General features: G+C 38.6%; 1 protein-coding gene across 1 annotated transcript; it reads right to left on the reverse strand.

The window, feature by feature from the left end:
- LOC139324395 (vomeronasal type-2 receptor 26-like) lies at positions 1 to 12,402 on the reverse strand. Its single transcript, XM_070954107.1, has 7 exons — positions 12,374 to 12,402; positions 10,556 to 10,699; positions 8,000 to 8,291; positions 6,172 to 7,062; positions 2,947 to 3,162; positions 1,955 to 2,081; positions 1 to 902 (listed from the first exon to the last, which is right to left on the reverse strand). The coding sequence occupies exons 1-7, from the start codon at positions 12,400 to 12,402 to the stop codon at positions 1 to 3; spliced, it is 2,601 nt and encodes an 866-aa protein (XP_070810208.1).
- Positions 12,403 to 12,904: the final 502 nt, after the last annotated feature.

Here is a 12,904-nt window from a genome sequence, read left to right on the forward strand (position 1 = left end):
TTATGTCTTTTTTCGAATAAGCTGTTCTCGATTATTCAGTTCAGGTCTTACCACAATAATATAGCATTTAGGAAAAAAGATGCAACTGAATAACCCAGCGCTGGAGGCCAAGATGGAGAAGATCTCCACAGCCACCATGTATTTTCCTTTGGTGCATAAATAGGTTGGGATGAATGACAACCAAACACTGCAAAACACCAGCATGCTGAAGGTGATGAACTTGGCTTCATTAAAACTGTCTGGCAACTTTCTGGCTAGAAAGGCCACAGTGAAACAGATAATAGTCAGAAAACCCATGTAGCTCAAAATGCAATAAAACATAATAACTGAGCCTTCATTACATATAAGAATGACTTCCTTAGTCATTGAGTGCACATCCACATCAGGGAATGGGGGGGAAATTGTCAGCCACAAAACACAGATTCCTGCTTGAAATATGGAGCATGTGAACACAATGGAATAGGCCAGTTTTTTCCCCACCCATTTCCTCATCCTGGATCCTGGTTTGGTCGCCATGAAAGCCAAGACCACTGAAATCGTTTTTGCTAATATGCTAGAAATGGAGACAGAAAAGACGAAACCAAAAGTGGTCTGGCGAAGAAAGCAAGTTGCTTGGTTAGGTCTTCCGATAAACAACAAGGGACAGAGGAAACACAAGAGGAGGGCAATGAGAAGAGTGTAGGTGAGACTCCGATTGTTGGCTTTCACAATGGCCGTATCATGGTGCTTCAGGAAGATGCCTAGTACCAGAAGTGAGATCAGAGATAGTAAAAGTGCTGAGACAGTTGCAGCGATAGCCAAAGGATCTTCAAAAGTGAGAAAGTTTGGAATTTTAGGAAGGCATTGATCCTGGAATTTGTTTGGATAATGATCCTCTGGACAAATGAGACATATTTCTGCATCTGAAAGCAACAATCATAAATTTACTCAGAAATCTCTGGTGTAACATGCTCACAGAAATCCAGATGTATATTCATACAGAATGTAATGCAGCAAAGTATTCTTATATTTAATGGCTCTGAATGTTGCCTTATTATATGTAGGTACAGTTTTTATTTACTTCCTGCCTGGAATATATGGGCAAGATTGTGATTTGTCTTTCATGCCTTTGCTTTTGAACAAGTTACAGATCCATCTTTCTATTTCGTGGTTTAGGAACAAATCCTTTATATTAGCCAGAAAGTTTCTTCAAATAGTTTTCTAATAGCTCTTGACAACTACTGCTTTTTAAATGTTCACGTAAAATGCCTTGAAATCAGTGGTGGGATTCAGCCAATTCGCACCATTTCGGGACAACCAGTTGTTAATTTTCTGAGCAGTTTGGCAAACTGGTTGTTGGAAGAAATCATTAGGGCAGAGAACCAGTTGTTAAATTACTTGAATCCCACCACTGCTTGAAATGAACAAATAGTTGACAAATACAATCAACCACATTCTTCCAGGACATATCTGCAACTTTACAGAATGAATCTTCACTCAAGTCTTCTTTTAGCTGATAAGATTGCATTTATTACTCTCTCTCCTTATTTTTTCATTCTTGATCCTAAACTATTAAATTGAGTTTCTAGATTATTTTGTTCAATTCTTTTCCGGATTAGATGATTGGCTGTTATTAAATGAACTATTATGAAATATTATTTGTGAAGTTCATTTAACCTAAAAAGAGTGATTCTAACAGTCAAATGCCAATGGAGAAATGTTGGAAGATCAACAACTGAGTTCTCTAACTACCATATTTTTCAAAGTATAAGACACACTCCCCCCCCCCCCGTATATGGAGTATATTTTTTATACTCCAAAAAATATGGTAACTAAATATTTCTAAAGGAAAAGTTGCATTCCAGATCATTTAATTTTTTAAAAAAATATTTTATATACATACTGAATCTGGAGAACAGTTTCTTACATTTTTTCCCCTGATCCACTTTCTATACCTTTGCATAGTGTATCCTACCCTCTTGGTTTGAGAACATCCCATCTGGACATGGAGCACAATCATAGCAGCAAAATTTCTCTCCCTCCTTCTTTTTCTTACTGTAGCCAGGATGACACTTTTCATTACACAGGGAAAGAGGTGGTACCTATCCAAAAATATAGAAATGGTTCTAGTATTAAGGAAATCCCTGTAGGATCCATCTCACATTTGATGCTTCACTCGATGTATTTGGAGGAACCATCTACTATGTGTTTCCAGAATAGGAAACTGTATCTCTTCCATGAAGATTTTCATTCCTACAATGATGGATGTTTCAACTAAGGTAGCACAAAATAAAATAACCCACTGATTTAATAATTTTTTCCAGATTGTTAAGACACACATGGACATCTAATTCTTTCCAGTTACTATTACTTACATATGTTTGATTGAAGCAACCCAGTGTGTTTACCCCAAGGGGTTTTTCCAAAAAGCAACTGGAATTTCCTGGAAATGTTTCTCTTCTCCTCCAAAGGAGTTTCCCCAGGATGGGAAGAGAAATGTTTTCAAGGCAAAAAACCAAAGAAGTACAGCTGTCTTTTGGAAAAGCACCTTTGGGACAACCATGACCTGGGTGATTGAGAATCTCTATGGACATTCAGTGAGTTTACACAATATGATAAATAAAAATCAAAATAAAATTGGGGTTCTGCCTGTTCTAGAACATGGTCATCATATGAGTATGTTTCATGAAATAGGCTATTGCATTAAGTCATTCCGTTGCTTCATCTGTTTGGGCATGATGTACCAATGCAGGAATTAAGTTTGTTAACCCCAGTTTGGAATTTACTATCTTCTGTGTAGTCAGAGAATGAATGTTTCTAATTCAACTGATTTTCTAGTTTCTTTGTAGGAGGAACTTTCTGTGTGATCAAAAAGGTCTTCTCTGGACCAGGAATCATTGTCCTGATCTACTAGCATCATTGGAAGTGAACATTGTTCTTTCAAAAACATTATTGTTATTTTCTCACCTGAGTGAAATCTCTCTCCCATTCAATTTTATCTTCATCAATAGTAAATCCTTTGTGAGGATCCAATCTTCCAATATGGACCTTGATATAGGAATTATTAGGAAAAGTGACCAAGTTTGTAATATCAAATCCGCCTGCCAATTCTCCATGTTCATTAAATGTGATTTCATCTCCAGCACTATTGTTGAATGAAATCCTCTGAAGAAATGAATGAAGCTGCATAAGAAAGAAAAATAATGTAACAGGCTGTAAAGGATTGCAATGTCTTTTCTCCTGGGGGAGAAAAGATGCCCCCTGTTTGAAAGGCAAATCACACAACAAGGCAATGATTAAAATAGTAAATGTTAACTTGGATTCTATTCTTTTCTTTAAAACACAAAACTGTATCTCACTTACTTTGGCTATGTCCTGAGGGGAAATTCATTGCAGAAAGCAATTGTGTTCAGAAGAATTAGCAGTAAAAGTGACACCAGCCAGAGCCTAGAAAAACCTCAAAGAAGTAGTGCAAGATCAGAAAATGTGGCCCATAGAGTCATGGAGAGTCGGACATGATCAGCGATGGTATTCAGCTGGTTCGGACCAGTTCACCCGCACCGGTAGCAGAAATCGCAGGTGGGCCTGCCTACCCACCCACCTGCCCTGGCTCTGTGCCATCCTATTTAGGTACTTTTTGTGGCCAGGCGCATGCATGGAAGGTGCACGCACCAGCAAAGCAGATGCACGGAAAGCCAGGAGTATGCGTGGATGGGGCACGTGCACTCACATTTGCAAACCGGTAGGGAAAGTAAGTAAATACCACCCGTGGACATGACTGAATGAATAACATCATCAACATCATCATTATTTTCTTTAAATGATTAAATAATAAATTTTGGGAGTGATTTAGGACTTACTCTAATTAGGAAGGTTCAGATGGGAAGGTACGTGCATGAGATATTTCCTTAATTTAAATATACATCCACACTCTCCCTTTATATGTGATCATACATTTCTACAAATAAGAGACTCATAGAAAGGAGATGAACCTTATCTAAATGCTGCACTGAGAGGAAGATTTATTCAGACATGGACTGCTGTGATGTAAGCATTCTAGAAATATTCCAATTCTAGGAGTTCCAGAAAGAGATTAAATTTTGTCAAATGGACAAATTACCTGGAGAAAATATGGTAGACTCCCCCAGAAATGAAGAAGAAAAGAGCCTTGGTGGTGCAGCAGACTAAAGTGCTGTTAAGTAGCATCAGTTGCCTGCAATTATTGCAAGTTCAAATCTCACCAGACTCAAGGTTGACTCAGCCTTCCATCCTTTCGAGGTAGGTAAAATAAGGACCCGGATTGTGGGGGCAATAAGCTGACTTTGTATAAAAAAGAACACCGCTTAGGGGGGCCGAAAGCCCTACTAAGCAGGTATATACAAAAGTATGAAGGCTATTGCTTAATGCATTGTAAGCCACCCTGAGTCTCCAGAGAAGGGCGGCATATAAATCGAACCAATAAATAAATAAAATAAATAAACATTGGGAGATCAGGAATATATCATAGATACATCCATATGATTGCCTTATTTGTATGACTTAAGCCCATGATGGTGAAACTATGGCACGTGTGCCACAGGTGGCATACGGAGCCATATTGGTGGGCACACGAGCATTGCCCGAGCTCAGCTTCAGCACGTGCTGGCCAGCTGATTTTTGGGCCTTCTAGGTCCACCAGAACTTGGCAAACGGTCTGTTTCTGACCTCCGGAGGGCCTCCAGTGGAGTGGGGAAGGCTGTTTTTGCCCTCCCCAGGCTCCTGCCAAAAGTGGGGGGAGCATGGAGCATGGAGGGGTTGCACATTCATGCGTGGGGGGGGGCAGGGTGTATAGAATTATGGGTGTGGGCACGTGTGCGCGTGACTACCCCGCCCTCCCCCAGCTTTTGGCACGTGATGGCAAAAAGGTTAGCCTAGAAGTAAGAATAATTTTTCTGATAGTTAGAACAATTAATCACTGGCATGACTTGCCTCCAGCAGTTGTGGGTGCTCCAACACTGGAGGTATTTAAGAAGAGATTGGACAACCATTTGGCTCAACCAGAAGGTTTACTGCTTGAACAGGAGGTTGGAGAAGACCTCCAAGGCAGTCGTGGGTTTCAATTTTTTTTACTGTGTGGCTTGGTGGGCGTGGCATGGCATGGCTTGGTGGGTATGGCTTGGTGGACATGGCAAGGGAAGGATACTGTAAAATCTCCATTCTGACCCCAGTCCAGGGGAATGATATTGTAAAATCTCCATTCCCTCCCCCCTCTAGGGGAAGGTTACTGCAAAATCCCTATTTCCTCCCAATCAGCTGGGACTCAGGAGGCAGAGAATAGATGGGGGCAGGGCCAGTCAGAGATGGTATTTACCGGTTCTCTGAACTACTCAAAATTTCCGCTACCCGTTCTCCAGAACTGGTCAGAACCTGCTGAAACCCACCTCTGCTCCAAGGTCCTTTCCAACTCTGATATTGTATGCTCAATGTCATTCTGTTATTCACAAATCCATGTAGGCTTCTGATAACACTGTGGAGGTCTTTTGTCTTTCAAAATTCACCTTATAATTTTTGGGACTTCTGGTGATCTCCCAATAAAAGCATGAACTGGATGTGATCCCGCCTAGCATCCAAGAACAAAAAAGGTCAGGTGGATCTTGTCAATATTTTTAAACATTGTGTTTTGCCATTCAAGTGATATTACCATATCTATAGACAAGAATCCTATAGAAAGGAGAGAAATCTTTTCTAAGCTTTGTACTGAGAGACCAATTTATTTACTCATGGATTAACATGATATGAACATTCTAGAAACATCAATTCCAGATGTTCCAGAAAAAGACGGACAAACTCAGATGGACAAAATATCTGAGGAAAATATGGTAGACTGCCCCAGAAATGGAGAACTTTGGAAGATCAGTAAGATGTCACGGATACATGTCTATGGTTACTTTATACGTAATCGCTAGCAGACCTTCAATGTCCTTTTCCAACTCTATTGTTCTGTCATTCTGTTATTAACAAGTCCATGCAAGCTTTTGGAAACACCATGGAGGTATTTCATGTTTCAGAATCTATCCTATAACTTTTGAATGTCCAATTAAAGCACCAACTGGATATGACTCCACTTAGCATCGAAGAACAGAAAAGGTCAGCTGGATCTTGCCAGTTTTTAAAAAAGGTTTTTATTGCCTTTTGTCATTGAAGTAATATTACCTGCCATGGTTTTATATTCTGAGGTGACAGTCTGCCTCCATGTTTCAACGGTCTGTGGTTGATTCTGGTTGAGTACATTGCATGTAAGGTATGAGCCAATGCATAGACAGAATTATATATACTATAACTATGACCGAGCATGCTCATTTCAAAGTATGGTGCAGGAAGATCCTTTAAGGTTTTCTTTCTATTACATGGTAGAAAGGCGAGACTTAACACATTGATTTTGAAAAGGAAACAGTTGAATGCTTGTGACCAGAATTCATGGATAAAACCATCTTCTTCTTCCCAAAAGGGATTGACAGTCTCAAGAAATTGTTGAAAACCTTGAATTTGCATTGCATGAATGTTGAAAGAAAGAGCTCCATGGAAGATTTGGGGTTTAACATCAATAAACTTTTGAAAGTGAAATAAAGTGAAATCAATTTGGGCTGTAGTAACCCATACCCTTTTTGGACTGTACTTCTCCTTTTCCCATGGGAATATATATTGCATGGTCTGAGTTGTTTGTATAGCGACTGCCAACCAAATAATGGATGCAGTTTCTCCATGAACAAGGACAACTTTAGCTGTACTTAGCATAAAATTCTTCAAAATGTCCATTCTCTCAAAGATCATTGTACCTATTTCATCAAAAAAATAGATATGTTTTGTCAACCTTACTGAGAAAGCTGGACAGATTCCTTTCTGTAGAAGCATTTGCTCAACTGTCCGTAAGAAATACGTTCCACTCTCATCATCTGTAGCCATGAGTCCAAGCCATCTCCACTGGAAATACAGAAGCAATTGGACAAGTCCTTGGTACTGAAGTAATTCACTGGGAACCATGCGGAGAAACGGAGCGGAATGGATCTGATCATTGGATGCTGGTTGAAATGAGCCATATGAAATCTCAAAAAAAAAAAAAAAAGTGAAAATTTCAGAGTTCAAACAGGGATTCTAGATCACCACCACCACCCCAGGAGTCATTGCTTCATTGATTTATTTAAGCACATATTTTCTTATCCAGAAATGCCATTACAAGCCTGCCAATGAAGACTCTCAGTTATCTGGACAAAAGTGTCTGAAGATTGAATTATGGCAACTAGACAATTTTATTCATTAAAGGTAAAGGTAAAGGTTCCCCTCGCACATATATGCTAGTCGTTCCCGACTCTAGGGGTCGATGCTCATCTCTGTTTCAAAGCTGAAGAGCCAGCACTGTCCAAAGATGTCTCCATGGTCATGTGGCCGACATGACAAACGCCAAAGGTGCACGGAATGTTGTTATCTTCCTACCAAAGGTGATCCCTATTTTCTACTTAATTTTTTTACATGCTTTCGAACTGCTAGGTTGGCAGAAACTGGGACAAGTAATGGGAGCTCACCCCATTTCACAGCACTAGGGATTTTGCACCACTGAACTGCTGACCTTTCGACTGACAAGCTCAGCGTTTTAGTCACTGAGCCCTTTATTGATTGGCTAGAGTCATTGTGGTGCTCATCCAGTTTTTTACCCTTGCTTTCTTCCTAGGGTTGAGAGTGATTGGCCCAAGGTCATCCAGCTGGCTTCATTTCAAGACAGGATCAGAAATCCTGGCATTAGGTTTCCAACCTGGGGCTTAACCCTTACAATAAACTGGCTCCTAAATATTCAAATTAGTCTGGCCTAATCTAAATCATCTGAATCTAGTGCACACATTTATGAATATGATATTGTAAATAGTGAAATCATTTCAGCTCTTTTTGTTTTCACCTTATCACGTCACTCTAACCCAAAGAACCATTATAGTGGTAGCATTAATGAAGGTAAAAGATGAATAAAAATGGAGAATTTTTCATGTATTACCTGTGGAATCTTATAAAGATGTAAGATATCTGCCATGCGTGAGGTTGTATCAGAGCCAAATCCCCCAATAACTCCTATTACGTTTTTCTGACTGCCACATTTGTAGTTTGGAATGAACTCTTCTGAAGTGAAGAGCAGGTCCAAAATGGTGTGGTAAGTCATCTTTGAATCAGAGTAGCTGTCAAAGATGTGGAACCCAAGAGTAACATTGGGTAAGATCTTGGGATTGTTATTGATCTCATCAATAGCAAAGACCAAAGCTAGAATATGCTGGTAGAACTTGGTCACCACTCTGGAAATGGAGGACATTTTTGTTAGATGATAGTTTTAAACAGTGCACAAAATCAGTATGTTTAAGGCATATTTCCATCACACGCTTAAGACTTTTTTATTTCATCAAGCTGGCCTGGCCTAAATCTTCTCCCCTTTTTTAATGTAAATTTTAATTTGTTTTTAAATTATGGGGTATTTTAAATTCAGCCAAATTATTTAATTCGTTTTTAATTTATTTTAAATTTTTGTATTTATGTGTTTTATCTTGTGGCTATTCACCGCCCTGAGTCCTTCGGGAAAAGGGAGGTATAGAAATTTAATAAAATAAATAAATAAAATAAATAAATACTGATGTAGTTTTGAATGGACAATTGCATGTGCGTAGTTTTGAATGGAAAATTGTATGTGCCTCAGTATACAAAAGGAGCACAATTTAAGTAAAGTTAATCAAATTAGCATCCTCTTTGAAAATGTATTGTGATTATCCTGGAATGAATTTAGGTTTTCATGCCATAACATGAAACATGTTTTGATCAGTTTTTAACCAAAGTAATCTTTGATATCTCAGAGCTGTTCTCAGTAGCATGGAGTTGTTAAAACAGAATGTTAATTCCACTTTTTTTCTTTTTGAAAGCTTGAAAATGGAAAGCAATGGATGAATAAACTTTTCAAAAGTCAGACTACTGATCCTTCTATCTCAGTGTTGATACCCTGAAGTGCAGTCATTCAGGGCTTAAACTGGGTTATCCCGATAATTTTGTCAATAATCTTCTCATTGTTCCTATCACCCATCTCCTCCAACTTATGACTGTATGTCTGTAACCTTGTTGCTGGTATCCTTAAGATTTATATTGACTGTTTCCCTATGACTATCATTAAGTGTTGTACCTTTTGATTCTTGACAAATGTAACTTCTTTTATGTACTCCGAGAGCATATGCACCAAGACAAATTCCTTGTGTGTCCAATCACACTTGGCCAATAAAGAATTCTATTCTATTCTATTCTATTCTATTCTATTCTATTCTATTCTATTCTATTCTATTCTATTCTATTCTATTCTATTCTATTCATATCTGGCAGAATGGCTAAATCCATTCCTAAGAAATCATTTACACAGGCTCAAATCCGTTCATGTGTATAGAAACTTAAAACAGTGTCTGTTATATGAATATAAGGACTAATAAAATACACATCAAAAGGATATGAATAGTCACTAATAAGAATCAGCATAGGAAAAAATAGAGCAAACAAAACTTGTATTATTCAGGACAACATTTGAACTTATCTCTGAACTTTAGCGAAAGGCCTAATATGAAGAAATTTAAACCCACAATAGGTGGTCCTGATCATTAAACATCTTATTTTATTATGGTTTTCCAATATACTTTATACCTCTTTTTTTCTATTTTCAGATCATGTATTCCTTACAAATTTCAAAATAAGGTGTGTTTTATATCCCTTTATAAATATAATTCTGGCATAATTATGTCTGTTCTTTCATTTTCCCCTTCTATAAATAAAAGACTCAAAATCTGTGCATTAGAACTGGAAGTCAGGAAGGAGACATTAGGGATCTCTGCAGATTTTGTGTCATTGTGTCCTTTTGGAATAATGTTTTCCTATGTTCTAAAGTAGACCACAGCTGGATTTCCAAGTATTCTGTTAATAATATGAGAAGATTCTCCTCACAGTGAAAGCTTGAACATTTCACTTTATTCTCAACAAATTACTGCTGTCTATTTGATACTATCCATCCATCCATCCATCCATCCATCCATCCATCCATGCTTCCATCCATCCATTCATGCATCCATCCATCCTTCCATCCATCCTTCCATCCACCAAAATTCTATTGATAATATGAGAAGATTCTCCTCACAGTGAAGCTTGAACATTTCACTTTATTCTCAACAAATCACTGCTGTCTATTTGATACTGTCCATCCATCCATCCATCCATCTATCCATCCATCCATCTATCCATCCTTCCATCCATCCTTCCATCCATCCATCCAGCCTTCCAGCCATCCTTCCATCCACCAAAATTCTGTTGATAATATGAGAAGATTCTCCTCACAGAGAAGCTTGAACATTTCACTGTATTCTTAACAAACAACTGTTATCTATATCCATCCATCCATCCATCCATCCATCCATCCATCCATCCATCCAACCATCCATCCATCTATCCTTTTAGAATAAAATACTCTGCAAACAATCAAATAAACATGAAAATAATGTAATTTTTATAGGCTAGTGTTCACACTGGTATGACCTCTTACATTGGTATGCTAGGTGACTCCTGAGAAGGGTGTTTGTTGAAAAAAATATTGAAGAAAATGTAATGGATATGAGACACCATCCCACCAATGAAGAAATTGCCTGGTTCATACCATTCATGTTGGATATAGAGAGGATCTTGTCCACTGCATGAAAAGGCATGCGAGTTGTTCACCCCATTGAGGAGAAAGAAGAGAAAAAACAGAACCAGCATCACTCCCATTCTGAAGACAATGTTCCCTCTGCACATTAAACCTTCCATTTCTCTCTACTACATTATTGCAACTGTTGGCCAGATTTCAATTTGAGTGACTAGATGACTGACAGCTTTATTTCCCAGAGGACCTTGCATTCTCTCTATCAGAATATCTTGCCTTCAGAAGTTGTGGGTGCTCCATCACTGTAGGCTTTTAAGAAGAGACTGAACAGCCTCCTGTCTGAAATGGTATAGGGTCTCCTGCTTGAGCAGAGGGTTAGACCAAAAGACCTCCAAGGTCCCTTCCAACCCTGATGTTGTATGTTCAATGTTCTTCCTGTCCCTCAAATTACAAAAGCAGGCTTTGAGAATCACCTGAGAATCAATATTTGAAATCCGATTGATTCATTATGAGAGAGAAGCTGGCCAAAGTAACAGAGCCCTCCTATTCTCTTGTCTATTGACAAAATGCCAGGGTGAATATAAAATATTTGATTTAGTTGATTCCTCTTCTAGAAAGCCTTTGGAGGTTTTAGCACTGAGGAATATTATAGTGATGTTGATAGTTAGAATTAGTTGGATAAATTCTGTTGGGACATGAAAACCTTACAGGCTGTTAAATACACTGATGAGTTCTGGAAGTCCAAAATAAACAACTGAAGTAATAAACAATTCAATTAAAGAATGATGGAAGTCAACTGCTTCTCTTTCGCCTTTCAGCTCCCTCCCATATTGGGGTAGACCAGGTGCTTCGATAGAAAAACACTTAATCTCTCCCCTGGCTCAAGCTGATAAAGGGAAGAGAACTTGTGGTTCAGAGGTTAACACAACTGCCTAATATGTAGGCAGCCCAAGTTCGAATCTGAGTAAGGGTATGGCTAGCTGATGACAGATAAATAGCTTGAAATAGATCTATACTAGTCTCCCTTTATTTCTTTACCAGCAAATATAAATTTGGTATAAAATGGTTTGTCGTGAATGCGACTGCTTGAGAACTCCTGGATTGGAGCTGAAAGGCGAAAGGGAAGCAGTATGCTCCCTCCCATATTGGGGTTGACCAGGTGCTTCGATAGAAAAACACTATATACAGTATGTTGCTCCTAGAAGCATTTCCACCTGAAATGTAGAAGGAGCTGGATTAAACCCTCATACTGAAGGACTTCATTTGGGACCATACGATAGAAGGAAGGGAAATGTGATTCGGTAGTGACTTTAGATTCAAATGACCCATAAGAAATCTAGGGGAAGAAAAGAATGAAACATGAGAATGAGAAAGGAACACAATGGGAATAGTTAGATTTATTTTACATACTTTAAACTTTAAAGGAGAATAGTTGTAGCTCAGGGTTGAAATGAAGGGTCCTTGGTGCTTTCTGAGCTTGGTTGTTTTCTTGCAGAGTTTTCATTACCCAAACTAGGTAATATCATCAGTGCCGATGCTTGCTAGCATGATTGTTTGACTGAAACTGATGATGTTCAACTGATGATGTACAGAGCCCACTGTAACAACATTGCCAAAAAGGCTCTAAGAGTTGTTAACCTAATCTTGCGTAACTTCTTCTCTGGTAATATTGTACTGCTAACTAGAGCATATAAAACATTTGCTAGACCAATTCTCGAATACAGCTCATCTGTCTGGAACCCGCACTGCATATCGGACATTAACACAATTGAGTGAGTCCGGAGATACTTCACGAGAAGAGTCCTCTACTCCTCTGCTCACAACAGAATACCTTATGCCACCAGGCTTGAAATTTTGGGCTTAGACAATTTAGAACTATGCCGCCTTCAGTCTGACCTAAGCGTAGTACATAAAATTATCTGCTACAACATTCTACCTGTCAATGACTACTTCAGCTTCAACCACAACAATACATGAGCACACAATAGATACAAACTCAAGATAAACGACTCCAATTGCAGAAAATATGACTTCAGCAACAGAGTGGTCAATGCCTGGAATGCACTACCTGACTCTGTGGTTTCATCCCCAAAAGTGAAATAAGGTGAAATCAGTTTGGGCTGTAATAATTCATACGGTTTTGGACCGTACTTCTCATTTTCCCTTGGAAATATATATTGGATCATCCAAGTTGTTTGTATAGCAAATATTGGAGTTCAAAGAAGGATTTCAGTTTGTTATTTCTCATGAATC

This window comes from Pituophis catenifer, unplaced genomic scaffold (assembly GCF_029215685.1).
Source record: "Pituophis catenifer annectens isolate HBS135680 unplaced genomic scaffold, rPitCat1.0.hap2 SCAF_15, whole genome shotgun sequence".
In the NCBI taxonomy this organism is placed as follows: domain Eukaryota; kingdom Metazoa; phylum Chordata; class Lepidosauria; order Squamata; family Colubridae; genus Pituophis; species Pituophis catenifer.

Coding starts and splice junctions, on each gene's coding strand:
- LOC139324395 (XM_070954107.1), bottom strand. CDS start 12,402: ATGCAGTGCGGGTTCCAGACAGATGAGCT. Junction 7,063..7,999: donor ATCTTTATAAGATTCCACAG/GTAATACATGAA, acceptor TTTTTTTTTGAG/ATTTCATATGGCTCATTTCA. Junction 3,163..6,171: donor AGAATATAAAACCATGGCAG/GTAATATTACTT, acceptor TTTCTTATGCAG/CTTCATTCATTTCTTCAGAG.